General features: G+C 54.0%; 1 protein-coding gene across 1 annotated transcript; it reads right to left on the reverse strand.

The window, feature by feature from the left end:
* LOC147415262 (elongin-A-like) lies at positions 1-18,734 on the reverse strand. Its single transcript, XM_086468575.1, has 10 exons — positions 18,357-18,734; positions 17,042-17,156; positions 16,509-16,664; positions 15,972-16,069; positions 15,506-15,686; positions 14,904-15,012; positions 14,472-14,629; positions 8,301-8,432; positions 1,097-1,228; positions 1-107 (listed from the first exon to the last, which is right to left on the reverse strand). Exons 1-10 carry the CDS (start codon positions 18,732-18,734, stop codon positions 1-3), a joined length of 1,566 nt encoding a protein of 521 aa, XP_086324701.1.
* Positions 18,735-19,518: the final 784 nt, after the last annotated feature.

Raw genomic sequence — 19,518 nt, forward strand, 5'->3', positions numbered from 1 at the left:
TCATGTGTTTGTAAAGGAGGAGCTCGAGGAGACCACAGGGACGTTCCGCAGTTGGTACTTACTCTTCCCTTGTCGTTTCCTGGCGCCACTAGAGGAGCGGGTTCTAGCTGAAGATGGGATAGAGACAGAATGGGCGCTGCTGGTGCTGGGCCCGTCGCACGAGTGCTCCTCGCTCACAGGAGCGCGGCTTTGGCTAGGTACGTACGGGACTGGTTTTGTACTGAAACAGAGGTGGGACAGACGCTGCAGTAAGGGAATCCCTGTGGTCTGGTGCGATTCTTCAGACACGAGCCACACCTGTTCGCAGCAGCACGGCTGATATCGCACGGAGCCAGCGGTGCCCAGGATCTCCATACGTCCCAGCAAGAAAGAGCCTATTACAGTTACAAGTTTCACCGCACAAACACCTCCCAGACGCACGGTATCCTTTCCTGCCAGATGCAGAGCTTCAGCGGGAAGCTGGCAGGGGCTCCCAGGAAAAGAGAGACGCTCACTTGGTCTTTGGAAGAGGAGGTCCTCCAGTTCCCAACCGCTCTCGTCTCCTGTGTACGTTCCAAGCGGGCTTCGCTGCACAGTCCATAAGTGCCACCTTGGTCACTCTGCCTGTAGTTGGCCAGAGGGAAACGTTGCTTGGACCCAACCTACTATATATAAAGGAGGCTCCTCAGTGCTTGCCTTATTACAGCAAGCTCCAGCCACCTCTCCCCAGTCCACCCATTCCCAGGCTCTGGTGATAGCCTCGTCCCTAAGCTCCGAACCTCTTGCAGTCACAACATGGGCCGTGAGAAACCAGACTGATCGGGTCGGTAGCTCTCATTAGGTTCACCAAAAGAGGAGGAATGCCCCCCCCCCCCGCCGCCTCCCTCCCCCCGGTTTTCTGCCCTGTCTAGTCCGCATCGACACCGCTATGGATGAAATCAAGAGCCTGCTAAGCCACTAAGCAAAGGCCGCCACAGAAAGAACAGAGAGCTAGGCATCTCCTAAATTGGACTAGATTTCAACCAGGCATTCAAAAGACCTTCCACCCCCCTCGCCCCAAAGATATCCCCTAGGCAGCATTCCCAGACCCCGCTCTGGTCATTCAGCCCTACTTTACCTCTGGGTTTGTTGGCATAAGCCGAGCTGATCTTCCCTACTAACACGAGCAGCCGCTGCTCGCGTGCATCGCGAAGCCGAAAGTACGCCTCCCGCCAGGACTCAGCCTCTTCTGGCTTCTCATTCTTGAAGTCTCGGAGACAGTGATTGCGCCACAGTTGGTCCGTATCCTCAGTGAGGAACTGAAGCAAAGGCACACGTAAGCTGGGATCCCTCCTGACACCTTCACTCCCCTCTCTCCCTCGGCACCAGCTAGTGCCAGTGCCACTGGAATAGCACAGAGGGCAAGACGGCTTAGGGGCCAACTTGCAGCAAGAGATCGGCCGATGGCAAATGCAGGAACTCGAGACTAGCAAAAGCCACCCCTTGCTATAAAGAGCGTTGGTCTTTACCATTCTGCTGTTGCAAGTGAGGACAGAACATCACTTCCACACCTCACCCTCCCTTCCCCAGGCCAAGGCACCCACATGATTACATTCCTCCATGCGACACAGCTGCTCTGGGGTGCATCTCTCCAATACTGGCCTCAGAGCTGAGAAAGGGACGCCACTCGCTTCGTGGATTGCTAGAGCAAAGCAAGATGCACACAGTATCGATCCTGCTTCTTGCTTGCCGAGGAAAGGGCTTGACGCCTTGAAACGCGGTGGAAAAACCTGCAGTGCTGCGTGACGCCACGCAATAGGAGGGCAAGGAGGAAGGAACCGTAGGTGCCGTAGCTCTAGGGAGCCGTCGGGCACCAGTACCTCCAAGTCAAGAGGTGCGTGCGCAAGACTCTGTCTCACACTATTTCCAGCGCTTTAGCACTCCCTGAAAGCATGCTGGGTGCTGAGTCCCGCAGCACCTGAGCTTTCAGTGGGATCTGTCCCCTACTAGCTAGCTTGCCTTGCAACAAGGGGCAACTCTTCACATGCTCCAAGCCAGATGCTGCGGAGAGGTATACAAACAAGCTACCAAGACGCCAGGCACGGCTCAGGACTTTAAGACAGATGAGGAAAGGTACTTGCAGTCCATGTTGTTACTGAGCACTCTGACGCATTGCTGATACAGAGACAGCATCTCGGGCAAGGAGGTAGCCTTGGAACCCGAATACACGGGCATCCTTGAATACACCCGGCAGCCTTTAAAACCTTCTTCACTCTCTTCAGCTGGTGACGACACTGCTGTAAAGTGAAAGACTTGGAGTAAGAAGAGAGCGGAGAAAAGAAGAGCCCACCCTGCTGAATGGCACAGCAGACACCAATTGGAGTCACCCAGAAGCGACCTAAAGGGCGAAGTCTTCTCTAAAAGACCTGCCACCTAGTTCAGAAAGGGCACGTCCAAAGCCCAAGCCTCAGGAAGGGTCAGCAAAGGATCTTCCTCATTTCTGCTAGAGCATGTGGGAGAGCAGCCCCCTTCCTCTGAAACCTAGGCTCTGGGCATCAGACGCAGGACACCAGACCCCAACAGAAGGGCTTGAACCCAGCCGGCATCTGCTCCCACTCTCTCCCACAAACAATGGCTGCAGCCCCGCTCAAACCTATTTTCCTGCCCAGCATACCTTTCCCTTTTGCCTGGGAGCGGGCAGTGGACTTGATGCAAGGAACAGGGCGGTAACGGGCCGGGAGCAGGGCCAGCGGGTTGTCTGGTAACGGTGGTGGCACATCTAAAAGTATCTGGAAGGAGAGGATGTCCGTGCACGTAAGCCAACAATACAGCAGAACGTTGCATCCTGCCAGCATACAAACAGCACTGAACTGCATTTTGTTTGCTATGTCGAATAAGACCCTCAACGCTCCTCAGCTTGCGCCACAACGTAGCCTCACGGGGAGGCTGCCCTTCTGCCACGTTACTGTGGCTCTGTCCAGGCTGTGAATACAAAGAAGCCAAAATTTGGGATCGGAATCGCTCCGCTCCCTCCACTAAGAGCCATCCACAGTGGCAGAGGAGAGGGGAATCTCACGAGCTGAGGGAAACCTAAAACTTTGATAGGAGGCACTTGCTAGAACGAATGGCAAAGCAGGGTTTTAAAATGCTGCCGAGAGTGGAAAAACACTGTTTTGAAGAGCAAAGTGTTCCAGACTTGAGTAAAAAGATGAGGCACTAAAGGTTTTGCACATCAGTCCCTGTTTATATACAAAACCCTGGCACTCATGTGGCTATGAATTTGTACAGAAATAATGCTCATTTTTCAAGCTTTCACCCAAGAAGGTCTGTCCGACCCCTACCGTTCTGTCTTCTAGAATCAGCTGCACTGTTAACACCAGATCTCCCACTTGTCCCCCACTTCTGGAGGCCAACGGATTTCGTTAAGAAAATTGTAGTGCTGACAGAGATTTTTGAAAGGTCCATTTTAGAGACGCATCGATACTTGGGAGGAGGGACAGGGGAACCTCGCTGGCGGGTGGAGCTGCACTGCACATTAGGCTGGATTCGAAGCTGACCCACATCTCAAGGTATTCTGCATGCTTAAAAGTAGATCACGCCCAATATGCTCTCCTACGAGGACTGAGCTGAAGGTGTTCTCTTTTAAATACACACCACCCCCCCACACCCCCCCCCCATTTTTTAATAAAGAGGGGTTTGCCTATTGCATTTCTTTACTCCCCTCTCTCTCTTCACCCACTTTTCCAGCAGAGCTCCGCTCCAACAGCACAAAGCAATGCCTGCGGCATAGAGCATACGAAACACACGGTGGCTCCCGGCAGGAACCAAGAGTCACAGACCTAGTACCAATGAGACACCCCAAGCACACCCTGGTGCAGAACCAAGCCCAGCACTTCCAAGGGGAAAACTAACAAGCCCCAGGTGCCAGAGGCCCGAGAACAGCTGATGCCACCTCCTTTCTTCCTTTTCGGATCCTTCAAAACCTTACCCGCTTTGGTTCACGAGACTCTGGTAGTTCCTTCTCTGCCTCTGTCTCATTGGTTCGCTTGCGGCTTGGACTTTTCTGGCTTGGGCTTGAGCTGGTGGCACTGGCTCTGCAGCCGTCCGGTTTGCTGTGCCCTTGGTCTTTCTCCCCAGCTGACACAGAGGGCTTGAGCACTTTCCTTTTCTTTTTCTGGGGCTGGTCATAGTTGAGGTACCACTCAAAGGACATTGTGGGTTGTTCAAATTCATCCTTCTCTTCCCCCTCCCCAAAATTTGAAGAAAAGCCCTTTGATTTTTCGTCCACGACAGAGACTTTGCGCTTCCCTCTGCCATCCAGTCGCTGCTGCTCGTGAGAAGACTTGCGCTCTTTGGTTCCACTCATGTTCCCTTTCTCACAGAGCTCACCCGGGTACCTCTCCCAGCCTGCAGCTCTCGTATCCCAGTCAAGCGTTAAGCGTTTGAAAGAAGAACTGAGGATGACAAACTGCCCTCCGTGGCTTCCACGCTTGCTCTGACAGGCTCCCTCCTCGTGCCTGGAATGTAGCGAGCCTCATCACAATGGCACCATGGACACCGAGAACCTCACCGCAGCGGCACCTCGGACACGGGCCTGCAGCACGTAGCCAATTCCATTGGAAGCTTGCGACTATTCAAGAGCTGAAGAGGGAACCCACATCTCGCCTGCAGACCCTCCACTCTTGTCAGTGCTGCCTACAGTCTCTCTCTCTCCTCTCAACTAGAGTCTGTGCTAAAAAGGCGACTGATCCCTTCCGCGACCACTGCCTCTCGACCCGCTCCTTTCCATTCCCCTCCCCATACCCCAGTGAAAAAGGTTCTTTCTCTTCACGCACATGCTGCCAGGCGAGGCTCTGCCAGCTCGTGCAGCGGCTCCGCAGGCCAGGGAGGGAAGAGGCGCCCTCTCCGACTTGCAGCCCAGTGAGGGGGCTGCAGGTGAAGGGAACGTACTTCTACCTCTGCCACCCAGGTGGTTTGGGACATCCCTTCACCGAGATGTCGACCAGCTTTTTAGTTACAGTGTTGTAGGGAGCCTCAGGCAGGAAGACGGTCGAGGACATCTTTGCCACCTAGACTGGCACGTCCTGGGCGTATGCAGAGAAACCAAGAGAAACCAAGGCAAGGAAACGGGAGAACGGGCAAACAGAGCGCTGAGACAACAGAAGCCCGTATAGGGAAGAAAGACTCCAGAGTTCACGGAAAGACACCTCTCCAGGGGCCACCAAAGACTAACACAGCCCCCCGGGCCAAAACTGCCCTCTGCTGCTCACTTCACAGTTAATAGCGACTGCCCCGTTGTGGCCGGCTCCCCGCTCTCTGCTGCGGCCTCAGCGAGGCCACCGGAAAACACAGGCCTCGTGCAGCACTCGGGCTCCCCAACCTGCCCAGAGGAGCTCTGCTCCAGGGCACCTCCTCACACTCCCACCAACCCCTGGGTCTGCAGGCTCACGTCGCACACCTGCTCCTTCCAGAGCTCCAGTTCCTCACACCCCAAGTACAACCGAGCGTTTTGAACGCCGGCTATGAAGTGTGCACGCACTAGAAACAAACCGCGTTCCGTTATTCGCTTCCCTCCAACCCCAGTCAAGCGGCTTCAGGTTCAAAGACTAAAATCCTTGCTTTTTTTTTTCCAAAGAGGGGGTCAGGGCAAAAGATACAGGGGAAACGGCTTCCAAACTGGAAAGAAATCCTTCCCAGTTCCACACAGAGAACACGACAAAATCATTCCTTCTTTCCACTACAAGAGACAAGCCGATGCCTCCATCGACATTTAAAAGCTGTCTGCAATTTGAGAGGCAAAGTCCCCTCTCTCTCTTCAAGGGGAAAGGAAAAAAAAAAAAAAGAAAAGTTAAAACCTGACTTGGTGCGCAGTAAAATTTCTCCCCAACCCCCTCCTAGTTTTATTCCCAGTAGCCAGCAGAAGACCACAGCAGCAGAGCACAAGTCCCCAAGGCCTCTTGGCACCCCTGCACAGCAACGTAAGCACCTGTGCAAGACGTATAGTAACAGCAGAGGAAAGGTCAAGAGCTAAGGTTTCATTAACATACATGGGTAGAGAGCAAAGCCTCGGGACTCGACGTGCTTGCCAAAGGACTGACGAGCAAATGGGCCGCCGGTCCTACCCGCCCCAGAGAGTCCGGGTGGGACTTGGAGCCCAGCAGGTACCAGATCATGGGGAGTGACTCCAGTGACACCCAGTGTCTCCCCTCAGACAGATGGGTTCCTGCCAGCTCGAGCCACAGAGAGGCCGGTCCTTGTACTGGACTGGGAGGAGGGAGACTACTGGGAGCGACGTAAATAATACAGGCGGGATAGAGGAGCAGTTTAATATCAATTAAAACAATTCTATCATTTATTAAGAGGTCAAATAGCAAATAGTCGCTCCATCTTCCAATGACAGCGCCCGAAACAGGATGTTAAGGGCGGGGGAAAAGAGGGGGGCTTGAACCTGAGAAAGGGACCAGAGTAAAGAGAAAACACTGTGCCGTCGTCTTGTGCAGATCGAATCCTCTCCCAGCAGCGGCAGCCTCCAAAGAGTTCAACGAGAAGGGCTGTTGAGGGGGGTGGGGTACTTTCTCCCTCTTCACTCCCAGTCGCCCATGAGAGAGAAAGTCCCAGATCTGCACTGCAAACTCATCTCCGAGAGAAGCTCTTCTGAAAATCTTTGTTCGTTTTTGCCGTCACGGGTGAAAGGTCTGCGACAGAGAAAGAGAAGGGAAAAAAAAACAAACCAACAAAACAAAGCAAACAAGAACCCCACGCGGTAAAGCAGCAGTCACAGACTAGGAGAGCAGAGAGCAATTCAAAGCCGCGGCCCTGGCAGAAGAGACGCAAGGCGGGCCTAAGCGTGTGCTCTCTGATCGTGGCTCGTCGTATTTTCAGGTCACAGACCAAGGAGAGCCCACTCTGCTTTCTGCACTGCAGGAACGCAGATCTCTGCTTAAACTCTCCCTGCTTCCCTCCCAGGGGAGCTGCACTACAATTTCCTTGTTCCAAACGGCTGGACAGGCACCAAAGGACAGCAGGAGGGAAAAGGCAGGGTTTCTGCCTCACTAGGACCGTTAGGACAGGCTGACACAGTCAGCGCCGAGCAGACAGGCGAATCGGCTGTTTCCCTATGCTTTTTCTTCTGCAAGAAGTTTGGGCAGTCTTTCTCACGCTCTCCTTAGGGAGAGGAGAGAAGAGAGGCCACCAACGTTAACCCTCCTGCATAGCCTGCATTTCTCTCACAGCAGAAGCAGCGGGTTCATGTGTTTGTAAAGGAGGAGCTCGAGGAGACCACAGGGACGTTCCGCAGTTGGTACTTACTCTTCCCTTGTCGTTTCCTGGCGCCACTAGAGGAGCGGGTTCTAGCTGAAGATGGGATAGAGACAGAATGGGCGCTGCTGGTGCTGGGCCCGTCGCACGAGTGCTCCTCGCTCACAGGAGCGCGGCTTTGGCTAGGTACGTACGGGACTGGTTTTGTACTGAAACAGAGGTGGGACAGACGCTGCAGTAAGGGAATCCCTGTGGTCTGGTGCGATTCTTCAGACACGAGCCACACCTGTTCGCAGCAGCACGGCTGATATCGCACGGAGCCAGCGGTGCCCAGGATCTCCATACGTCCCAGCAAGAAAGAGCCTATTACAGTTACAAGTTTCACCGCACAAACACCTCCCAGACGCACGGTATCCTTTCCTGCCAGATGCAGAGCTTCAGCGGGAAGCTGGCAGGGGCTCCCAGGAAAAGAGAGACGCTCACTTGGTCTTTGGAAGAGGAGGTCCTCCAGTTCCCAACCGCTCTCGTCTCCTGTGTACGTTCCAAGCGGGCTTCGCTGCACAGTCCATAAGTGCCACCTTGGTCACTCTGCCTGTAGTTGGCCAGAGGGAAACGTTGCTTGGACCCAACCTACTATATATAAAGGAGGCTCCTCAGTGCTTGCCTTATTACAGCAAGCTCCAGCCACCTCTCCCCAGTCCACCCATTCCCAGGCTCTGGTGATAGCCTCGTCCCTAAGCTCCGAACCTCTTGCAGTCACAACATGGGCCGTGAGAAACCAGACTGATCGGGTCGGTAGCTCTCATTAGGTTCACCAAAAGAGGAGGAATGCCCCCCCCCCCCGCCGCCTCCCTCCCCCCGGTTTTCTGCCCTGTCTAGTCCGCATCGACACCGCTATGGATGAAATCAAGAGCCTGCTAAGCCACTAAGCAAAGGCCGCCACAGAAAGAACAGAGAGCTAGGCATCTCCTAAATTGGACTAGATTTCAACCAGGCATTCAAAAGACCTTCCACCCCCCTCGCCCCAAAGATATCCCCTAGGCAGCATTCCCAGACCCCGCTCTGGTCATTCAGCCCTACTTTACCTCTGGGTTTGTTGGCATAAGCCGAGCTGATCTTCCCTACTAACACGAGCAGCCGCTGCTCGCGTGCATCGCGAAGCCGAAAGTACGCCTCCCGCCAGGACTCAGCCTCTTCTGGCTTCTCATTCTTGAAGTCTCGGAGACAGTGATTGCGCCACAGTTGGTCCGTATCCTCAGTGAGGAACTGAAGCAAAGGCACACGTAAGCTGGGATCCCTCCTGACACCTTCACTCCCCTCTCTCCCTCGGCACCAGCTAGTGCCAGTGCCACTGGAATAGCACAGAGGGCAAGACGGCTTAGGGGCCAACTTGCAGCAAGAGATCGGCCGATGGCAAATGCAGGAACTCGAGACTAGCAAAAGCCACCCCTTGCTATAAAGAGCGTTGGTCTTTACCATTCTGCTGTTGCAAGTGAGGACAGAACATCACTTCCACACCTCACCCTCCCTTCCCCAGGCCAAGGCACCCACATGATTACATTCCTCCATGCGACACAGCTGCTCTGGGGTGCATCTCTCCAATACTGGCCTCAGAGCTGAGAAAGGGACGCCACTCGCTTCGTGGATTGCTAGAGCAAAGCAAGATGCACACAGTATCGATCCTGCTTCTTGCTTGCCGAGGAAAGGGCTTGACGCCTTGAAACGCGGTGGAAAAACCTGCAGTGCTGCGTGACGCCACGCAATAGGAGGGCAAGGAGGAAGGAACCGTAGGTGCCGTAGCTCTAGGGAGCCGTCGGGCACCAGTACCTCCAAGTCAAGAGGTGCGTGCGCAAGACTCTGTCTCACACTATTTCCAGCGCTTTAGCACTCCCTGAAAGCATGCTGGGTGCTGAGTCCCGCAGCACCTGAGCTTTCAGTGGGATCTGTCCCCTACTAGCTAGCTTGCCTTGCAACAAGGGGCAACTCTTCACATGCTCCAAGCCAGATGCTGCGGAGAGGTATACAAACAAGCTACCAAGACGCCAGGCACGGCTCAGGACTTTAAGACAGATGAGGAAAGGTACTTGCAGTCCATGTTGTTACTGAGCACTCTGACGCATTGCTGATACAGAGACAGCATCTCGGGCAAGGAGGTAGCCTTGGAACCCGAATACACGGGCATCCTTGAATACACCCGGCAGCCTTTAAAACCTTCTTCACTCTCTTCAGCTGGTGACGACACTGCTGTAAAGTGAAAGACTTGGAGTAAGAAGAGAGCGGAGAAAAGAAGAGCCCACCCTGCTGAATGGCACAGCAGACACCAATTGGAGTCACCCAGAAGCGACCTAAAGGGCGAAGTCTTCTCTAAAAGACCTGCCACCTAGTTCAGAAAGGGCAAGTCCAAAGCCCAAGCCTCAGGAAGGGTCAGCAAAGGATCTTCCTCATTTCTGCTAGAGCATGTGGGAGAGCAGCCCCCTTCCTCTGAAACCTAGGCTCTGGGCATCAGACGCAGGACACCAGACCCCAACAGAAGGGCTTGAACCCAGCCGGCATCTGCTCCCACTCTCTCCCACAAACAATGGCTGCAGCCCCGCTCAAACCTATTTTCCTGCCCAGCATACCTTTCCCTTTTGCCTGGGAGCGGGCAGTGGACTTGATGCAAGGAACAGGGCGGTAACGGGCCGGGAGCAGGGCCAGCGGGTTGTCTGGTAACGGTGGTGGCACATCTAAAAGTATCTGGAAGGAGAGGATGTCCGTGCACGTAAGCCAACAATACAGCAGAACGTTGCATCCTGCCAGCATACAAACAGCACTGAACTGCATTTTGTTTGCTATGTCGAATAAGCCCCTCAACGCTCCTCAGCTTGCGCCACAACGTAGCCTCACGGGGAGGCTGCCCTTCTGCCACGTTACTGTGGCTCTGTCCAGGCTGTGAATACAAAGAAGCCAAAATTTGGGATCGGAATCGCTCCGCTCCCTCCACTAAGAGCCATCCACAGTGGCAGAGGAGAGGGGAATCTCACGAGCTGAGGGAAACCTAAAACTTTGATAGGAGGCACTTGCTAGAACGAATGGCAAAGCAGGGTTTTAAAATGCTGCCGAGAGTGGAAAAACACTGTTTTGAAGAGCAAAGTGTTCCAGACTTGAGTAAAAAGATGAGGCACTAAAGGTTTTGCACATCAGTCCCTGTTTATATACAAAACCCTGGCACTCATGTGGCTATGAATTTGTACAGAAATAATGCTCATTTTTCAAGCTTTCACCCAAGAAGGTCTGTCCGACCCCTACCGTTCTGTCTTCTAGAATCAGCTGCACTGTTAACACCAGATCTCCCACTTGTCCCCCACTTCTGGAGGCCAACGGATTTCGTTAAGAAAATTGTAGTGCTGACAGAGATTTTTGAAAGGTCCATTTTAGAGACGCATCGATACTTGGGAGGAGGGACAGGGGAACCTCGCTGGCGGGTGGAGCTGCACTGCACATTAGGCTGGATTCGAAGCTGACCCACATCTCAAGGTATTCTGCATGCTTAAAAGTAGATCACGCCCAATATGCTCTCCTACGAGGACTGAGCTGAAGGTGTTCTCTTTTAAATACACACCACCCCCCCACACCCCCCCCCCCATTTTTTAATAAAGAGGGGTTTGCCTATTGCATTTCTTTACTCCCCTCTCTCTCTTCACCCACTTTTCCAGCAGAGCTCCGCTCCAACAGCACAAAGCAATGCCTGCGGCATAGAGCATACGAAACACACGGTGGCTCCCGGCAGGAACCAAGAGTCACAGACCTAGTACCAATGAGACACCCCAAGCACACCCTGGTGCAGAACCAAGCCCAGCACTTCCAAGGGGAAAACTAACAAGCCCCAGGTGCCAGAGGCCCGAGAACAGCTGATGCCACCTCCTTTCTTCCTTTTCGGATCCTTCAAAACCTTACCCGCTTTGGTTCACGAGACTCTGGTAGTTCCTTCTCTGCCTCTGTCTCATTGGTTCGCTTGCGGCTTGGACTTTTCTGGCTTGGGCTTGAGCTGGTGGCACTGGCTCTGCAGCCGTCCGGTTTGCTGTGCCCTTGGTCTTTCTCCCCAGCTGACACAGAGGGCTTGAGCACTTTCCTTTTCTTTTTCTGGGGCTGGTCATAGTTGAGGTACCACTCAAAGGACATTGTGGGTTGTTCAAATTCATCCTTCTCTTCCCCCTCCCCAAAATTTGAAGAAAAGCCCTTTGATTTTTCGTCCACGACAGAGACTTTGCGCTTCCCTCTGCCATCCAGTCGCTGCTGCTCGTGAGAAGACTTGCGCTCTTTGGTTCCACTCATGTTCCCTTTCTCACAGAGCTCACCCGGGTACCTCTCCCAGCCTGCAGCTCTCGTATCCCAGTCAAGCGTTAAGCGTTTGAAAGAAGAACTGAGGATGACAAACTGCCCTCCGTGGCTTCCACGCTTGCTCTGACAGGCTCCCTCCTCGTGCCTGGAATGTAGCGAGCCTCATCACAATGGCACCATGGACACCGAGAACCTCACCGCAGCGGCACCTCGGACACGGGCCTGCAGCACGTAGCCAATTCCATTGGAAGCTTGCGACTATTCAAGAGCTGAAGAGGGAACCCACATCTCGCCTGCAGACCCTCCACTCTTGTCAGTGCTGCCTACAGTCTCTCTCTCTCCTCTCAACTAGAGTCTGTGCTAAAAAGGCGACTGATCCCTTCCGCGACCACTGCCTCTCGACCCGCTCCTTTCCATTCCCCTCCCCATACCCCAGTGAAAAAGGTTCTTTCTCTTCACGCACATGCTGCCAGGCGAGGCTCTGCCAGCTCGTGCAGCGGCTCCGCAGGCCAGGGAGGGAAGAGGCGCCCTCTCCGACTTGCAGCCCAGTGAGGGGGCTGCAGGTGAAGGGAACGTACTTCTACCTCTGCCACCCAGGTGGTTTGGGACATCCCTTCACCGAGATGTCGACCAGCTTTTTAGTTACAGTGTTGTAGGGAGCCTCAGGCAGGAAGACGGTCGAGGACATCTTTGCCACCTAGACTGGCACGTCCTGGGCGTATGCAGAGAAACCAAGAGAAACCAAGGCAAGGAAACGGGAGAACGGGCAAACAGAGCGCTGAGACAACAGAAGCCCGTATAGGGAAGAAAGACTCCAGAGTTCACGGAAAGACACCTCTCCAGGGGCCACCAAAGACTAACACAGCCCCCCGGGCCAAAACTGCCCTCTGCTGCTCACTTCACAGTTAATAGCGACTGCCCCGTTGTGGCCGGCTCCCCGCTCTCTGCTGCGGCCTCAGCGAGGCCACCGGAAACCACAGGCCTCGTGCAGCACTCGGGCTCCCCAACCTGCCCAGAGGACCTCTGCTCCAGGGCACCTCCTCACACTCCCACCAACCCCTGGGTCTGCAGGCTCACGTCGCACACCTGCTCCTTCCAGAGCTCCAGTTCCTCACACCCCAAGTACAACCGAGCGTTTTGAACGCCGGCTATGAAGTGTGCACGCACTAGAAACAAACCGCGTTCCGTTATTCGCTTCCCTCCAACCCCAGTCAAGCGGCTTCAGGTTCAAAGACTAAAATCCTTGCTTTTTTTTTTCCAAAGAGGGGGTCAGGGCAAAAGATACAGGGGAAACGGCTTCCAAACTGGAAAGAAATCCTTCCCAGTTCCACACAGAGAACACGACAAAATCATTCCTTCTTTCCACTACAAGAGACAAGCCGATGCCTCCATCGACATTTAAAAGCTGTCTGCAATTTGAGAGGCAAAGTCCCCTCTCTCTCTTCAAGGGGAAAGGAAAAAAAAAAAAAAGAAAAGTTAAAACCTGACTTGGTGCGCAGTAAAATTTCTCCCCAACCCCCTCCTAGTTTTATTCCCAGTAGCCAGCAGAAGACCACAGCAGCAGAGCACAAGTCCCCAAGGCCTCTTGGCACCCCTGCACAGCAACGTAAGCACCTGTGCAAGACGTATAGTAACAGCAGAGGAAAGGTCAAGAGCTAAGGTTTCATTAACATACATGGGTAGAGAGCAAAGCCTCGGGACTCGACGTGCTTGCCAAAGGACTGACGAGCAAATGGGCCGCCGGTCCTACCCGCCCCAGAGAGTCCGGGTGGGACTTGGAGCCCAGCAGGTACCAGATCATGGGGAGTGACTCCAGTGACACCCAGTGTCTCCCCTCAGACAGATGGGTTCCTGCCAGCTCGAGCCACAGAGAGGCCGGTCCTTGTACTGGACTGGGAGGAGGGAGACTACTGGGAGCGACGTAAATAATACAGGCGGGATAGAGGAGCAGTTTAATATCAATTAAAACAATTCTATCATTTATTAAGAGGTCAAATAGCAAATAGTCGCTCCATCTTCCAATGACAGCGCCCGAAACAGGATGTTAAGGGCGGGGGAAAAGAGGGGGGCTTGAACCTGAGAAAGGGACCAGAGTAAAGAGAAAACACTGTGCCGTCGTCTTGTGCAGATCGAATCCTCTCCCAGCAGCGGCAGCCTCCAAAGAGTTCAACGAGAAGGGCTGTTGAGGGGGGTGGGGTACTTTCTCCCTCTTCACTCCCAGTCGCCCATGAGAGAGAAAGTCCCAGATCTGCACTGCAAACTCATCTCCGAGAGAAGCTCTTCTGAAAATCTTTGTTCGTTTTTGCCGTCACGGGTGAAAGGTCTGCGACAGAGAAAGAGAAGGGAAAAAAAAACAAACCAACAAAACAAAGCAAACAAGAACCCCACGCGGTAAAGCAGCAGTCACAGACTAGGAGAGCAGAGAGCAATTCAAAGCCGCGGCCCTGGCAGAAGAGACGCAAGGCGGGCCTAAGCGTGTGCTCTCTGATCGTGGCTCGTCGTATTTTCAGGTCACAGACCAAGGAGAGCCCACTCTGCTTTCTGCACTGCAGGAACGCAGATCTCTGCTTAAACTCTCCCTGCTTCCCTCCCAGGGGAGCTGCACTACAATTTCCTTGTTCCAAACGGCTGGACAGGCACCAAAGGACAGCAGGAGGGAAAAGGCAGGGTTTCTGCCTCACTAGGACCGTTAGGACAGGCTGACACAGTCAGCGCCGAGCAGACAGGCGAATCGGCTGTTTCCCTATGCTTTTTCTTCTGCAAGAAGTTTGGGCAGTCTTTCTCACGCTCTCCTTAGGGAGAGGAGAGAAGAGAGGCCACCAACGTTAACCCTCCTGCATAGCCTGCATTTCTCTCACAGCAGAAGCAGCGGGTTCATGTGTTTGTAAAGGAGGAGCTCGAGGAGACCACAGGGACGTTCCGCAGTTGGTACTTACTCTTCCCTTGTCGTTTCCTGGCGCCACTAGAGGAGCGGGTTCTAGCTGAAGATGGGATAGAGACAGAATGGGCGCTGCTGGTGCTGGGCCCGTCGCACGAGTGCTCCTCGCTCACAGGAGCGCGGCTTTGGCTAGGTACGTACGGGACTGGTTTTGTACTGAAACAGAGGTGGGACAGACGCTGCAGTAAGGGAATCCCTGTGGTCTGGTGCGATTCTTCAGACACGAGCCACACCTGTTCGCAGCAGCACGGCTGATATCGCACGGAGCCAGCGGTGCCCAGGATCTCCATACGTCCCAGCAAGAAAGAGCCTATTACAGTTACAAGTTTCACCGCACAAACACCTCCCAGACGCACGGTATCCTTTCCTGCCAGATGCAGAGCTTCAGCGGGAAGCTGGCAGGGGCTCCCAGGAAAAGAGAGACGCTCACTTGGTCTTTGGAAGAGGAGGTCCTCCAGTTCCCAACCGCTCTCGTCTCCTGTGTACGTTCCAAGCGGGCTTCGCTGCACAGTCCATAAGTGCCACCTTGGTCACTCTGCCTGTAGTTGGCCAGAGGGAAACGTTGCTTGGACCCAACCTACTATATATAAAGGAGGCTCCTCAGTGCTTGCCTTATTACAGCAAGCTCCAGCCACCTCTCCCCAGTCCACCCATTCCCAGGCTCTGGTGATAGCCTCGTCCCTAAGCTCCGAACCTCTTGCAGTCACAACATGGGCCGTGAGAAACCAGACTGATCGGGTCGGTAGCTCTCATTAGGTTCACCAAAAGAGGAGGAATGCCCCCCCCCCCCGCCGCCTCCCTCCCCCCGGTTTTCTGCCCTGTCTAGTCCGCATCGACACCGCTATGGATGAAATCAAGAGCCTGCTAAGCCACTAAGCAAAGGCCGCCACAGAAAGAACAGAGAGCTAGGCATCTCCTAAATTGGACTAGATTTCAACCAGGCATTCAAAAGACCTTCCACCCCCCTCGCCCCAAAGATATCCCCTAGGCAGCATTCCCAGACCCCGCTCTGGTCATTCAGCCCTACTTTACCTCTGGGTTTGTTGGCATAAGCCGAGCTGATCTTCCCTACTAACACGAGCAGCCGCTGCTCGCGTGCATCGCGAAGCCGAAAGTACGCCTCCCGCCAGGACTCAGCCTCTTCTGGCTTCTCATTCTTGAAGTCTCGGAGACAGTGATTGCGCCACAGTTGGTCCGTATCCTCAGTGAGGAACTGAAGCAAAGGCACACGTAAGCTGGGATCCCTCCTGACACCTTCACTCCCCTCTCTCCCTCGGCACCAGCTAGTGCCAGTGCCACTGGAATAGCACAGAGGGCAAGACGGCTTAGGGGCCAACTTGCAGCAAGAGATCGGCCGATGGCAAATGCAGGAACTCGAGACTAGCAAAAGCCACCCCTTGCTATAAAGAGCGTTGGTCTTTACCATTCTGCTGTTGCAAGTGAGGACAGAACATCACTTCCACACCTCACCCTCCCTTCCCCAGGCCAAGGCACCCACATGATTACATTCCTCCATGCGACACAGCTGCTCTGGGGTGCATCTCTCCAATACTGGCCTCAGAGCTGAGAAAGGGACGCCACTCGCTTCGTGGATTGCTAGAGCAAAGCAAGATGCACACAGTATCGATCCTGCTTCTTGCTTGCCGAGGAAAGGGCTTGACGCCTTGAAACGCGGTGGAAAAACCTGCAGTGCTGCGTGACGCCACGCAATAGGAGGGCAAGGAGGAAGGAACCGTAGGTGCCGTAGCTCTAGGGAGCCGTCGGGCACCAGTACCTCCAAGTCAAGAGGTGCGTGCGCAAGACTCTGTCTCACACTATTTCCAGCGCTTTAGCACTCCCTGAAAGCATGCTGGGTGCTGAGTCCCGCAGCACCTGAGCTTTCAGTGGGATCTGTCCCCTACTAGCTAGCTTGCCTTGCAACAAGGGGCAACTCTTCACATGCTCCAAGCCAGATGCTGCGGAGAGGTATACAAACAAGCTACCAAGACGCCAGGCACGGCTCAGGACTTTAAGACAGATGAGGAAAGGTACTTGCAGTCCATGTTGTTACTGAGCACTCTGACGCATTGCTGATACAGAGACAGCATCTCGGGCAAGGAGGTAGCCTTGGAACCCGAATACACGGGCATCCTTGAATACACCCGGCAGCCTTTAAAACCTTCTTCACTCTCTTCAGCTGGTGACGACACTGCTGTAAAGTGAAAGACTTGGAGTAAGAAGAGAGCGGAGAAAAGAAGAGCCCACCCTGCTGAATGGCACAGCAGACACCAATTGGAGTCACCCAGAAGCGACCTAAAGGGCGAAGTCTTCTCTAAAAGACCTGCCACCTAGTTCAGAAAGGGCACGTCCAAAGCCCAAGCCTCAGGAAGGGTCAGCAAAGGATCTTCCTCATTTCTGCTAGAGCATGTGGGAGAGCAGCCCCCTTCCTCTGAAACCTAGGCTCTGGGCATCAGACGCAGGACACCAGACCCCAACAGAAGGGCTTGAACCCAGCCGGCATCTGCTCCCACTCTCTCCCACAAACAATGGCTGCAGCCCCGCTCAAACCTATTTTCCTGCCCAGCATACCTTTCCCTTTTGCCTGGGAGCGGGCAGTGGACTTGATGCAAGGAACAGGGCGGTAACGGGCCGGGAGCAGGGCCAGCGGGTTGTCTGGTAACGGTGGTGGCACATCTAAAAGTATCTGGAAGGAGAGGATGTCCGTGCACGTAAGCCAACAATACAGCAGAACGTTGCATCCTGCCAGCATACAAACAGCACTGAACTGCATTTTGTTTGCTATGTCGAATAAGCCCCTCAACGCTCCTCAGCTTGCGCCACAACGTAGCCTCACGGGGAGGCTGCCCTTCTGCCACGTTACTGTGGCTCTGTCCAGGCTGTGAATACAAAGAAGCCAAAATTTGGGATCGGAATCGCTCCGCTCCCTCCACTAAGAGCCATCCACAGTGGCAGAGGAGAGGGGAATCTCACGAGCTGAGGGAAACCTAAAACTTTGATAGGAGGCACTTGCTAGAACGAATGGCAAAGCAGGGTTTTAAAATGCTGCCGAGAGTGGAAAAACACTGTTTTGAAGAGCAAAGTGTTCCAGACTTGAGTAAAAAGATGAGGCACTAAAGGTTTTGCACATCAGTCCCTGTTTATATACAAAACCCTGGCACTCATGTGGCTATGAATTTGTACAGAAATAATGCTCATTTTTCAAGCTTTCACCCAAGAAGGTCTGTCCGACCCCTACCGTTCTGTCTTCTAGAATCAGCTGCACTGTTAACACCAGATCTCCCACTTGTCCCCCACTTCTGGAGGCCAACGGATTTCGTTAAGAAAATTGTAGTGCTGACAGAGATTTTTGAAAGGTCCATTTTAGAGACGCATCGATACTTGGGAGGAGGGACAGGGGAACCTCGCTGGCGGGTGGAGCTGCACTGCACATTAGGTTGGATTCGAAGCTGACCCACATCTCAAGGTATTCTGCATGCTTAAAAGTAGATCACGCCCAATATGCTCTCCTACGAGGACTGAGCTGAAGGTGTTCTCTTTTAAATACACACCACCCCCCCACACCCCCCCCCCCATTTTTTAATAAAGAGGGGTTTGCCTATTGCATTTCTTTACTCCCCTCTCTCTCTTCACCCACTTTTCCAGCAGAGCTCCGCTCCAACAGCACAAAGCAATGCCTGCGGCATAGAGCATACGAAACACACGGTGGCTCCCGGCAGGAACCAAGAGTCACAGACCTAGTACCAATGAGACACCCCAAGCACACCCTGGTGCAGAACCAAGCCCAGCACTTCCAAGGGGAAAACTAACAAGCCCCAGGTGCCAGAGGCCCGAGAACAGCTGATGCCACCTCCTTTCTTCCTTTTCGGATCCTTCAAAACCTTACCCGCTTTGGTTCACGAGACTCTGGTAGTTCCTTCTCTGCCTCTGTCTCATTGGTTCGCTTGCGGCTTGGACTTTTCTGGCTTGGGCTTGAGCTGGTGGCACTGGCTCTGCAGCCGTCCGGTTTGCTGTGCCCTTGGTCTTTCTCCCCAGCTGACACAGAGGGCTTGAGCACTTTCCTTTTCTTTTTCTGGGGCTGGTCATAGTTGAGGTACCACTCAAAGGACATTGTGGGTTGTTCAAATTCATCCTTCTCTTCCCCCTCCCCAAAATTTGAAGAAAAGCCCTTTGATTTTTCGTCCACGACAGAGACTTTGCGCTTCCCTCTGCCATCCAGTCGCTGCTGCTCGTGAGAAGACTTGCGCTCTTTGGTTCCACTCATGTTCCCTTTCTCACAGAGCTCACCCGGGTACCTCTCCCAGCCTGCAGCTCTCGTATCCCAGTCAAGCGTTAAGCGTTTGAAAGAAGAACTGAGGATGACAAACTGCCCTCCGTGGCTTCCACGCTTGCTCTGACAGGCTCCCTCCTCGTGCCTGGAATGTAGCGAGCCTCATCACAATGGCACCATGGACACCGAGAACCTCACCGCAGCGGCACCTCGGACACGGGCCTGCAGCACGTAGCCAATTCCATTGGAAGCTTGCGACTATTCAAGAGCTGAAGAGGGAACCCACATCTCGCCTGCAGACCCTCCACTCTTGTCAGTGCTGCCTACAGTCTCTCTCTCTCCTCTCAACTAGAGTCTGTGCTAAAAAGGCGACTGATCCCTTCCGCGACCACTGCCTCTCGACCCGCTCCTTTCCATTCCCCTCCCCATACCCCAGTGAAAAAGGTTCTTTCTCTTCACGCACATGCTGCCAGGCGAGGCTCTGCCAGCTCGTGCAGCGGCTCCGCAGGCCAGGGAGGGAAGAGGCGCCCTCTCCGACTTGCAGCCCAGTGAGGGGGCTGCAGGTGAAGGGAACGTACTTCTACCTCTGCCACCCAGGTGGTTTGGGACATCCCTTCACCGAGATGTCGACCAGCTTTTTAGTTACAGTGTTGTAGGGAGCCTCAGGCAGGAAGACGGTCGAGGACATCTTTGCCACCTAGACTGGCACGTCCTGGGCGTATGCAGAGAAACCAAGAGAAACCAAGGCAAGGAAACGGGAGAACGGGCAAACAGAGCG

The sequence above is a fragment of the Leptosomus discolor genome, chromosome 7, assembly GCF_034619465.1.
Source record: "Leptosomus discolor isolate bLepDis1 chromosome 7, bLepDis1.hap2, whole genome shotgun sequence".
NCBI classification, from domain to species: domain Eukaryota; kingdom Metazoa; phylum Chordata; class Aves; order Leptosomiformes; family Leptosomidae; genus Leptosomus; species Leptosomus discolor.

Bases quoted from the DNA above. Each gene is read 5' to 3' on its own strand.
- LOC147415262 (XM_086468575.1), bottom strand. From the start codon at position 18,734: ATGAGTGGAACCAAAGAGCGCAAGTCTTCTCACGAGCAGCAGCGACTG. The intron at 16,665-17,041 runs GTATGCTGGGCA...TTCACTTTACAG, and splicing joins CTCCCAGGCAAAAGGGAAAG to CAGTGTCGTCACCAGCTGAA. The intron at 15,687-15,971 runs GTGGGTGCCTTG...CCTTTGCTTCAG, and splicing joins GCATGGAGGAATGTAATCAT to TTCCTCACTGAGGATACGGA.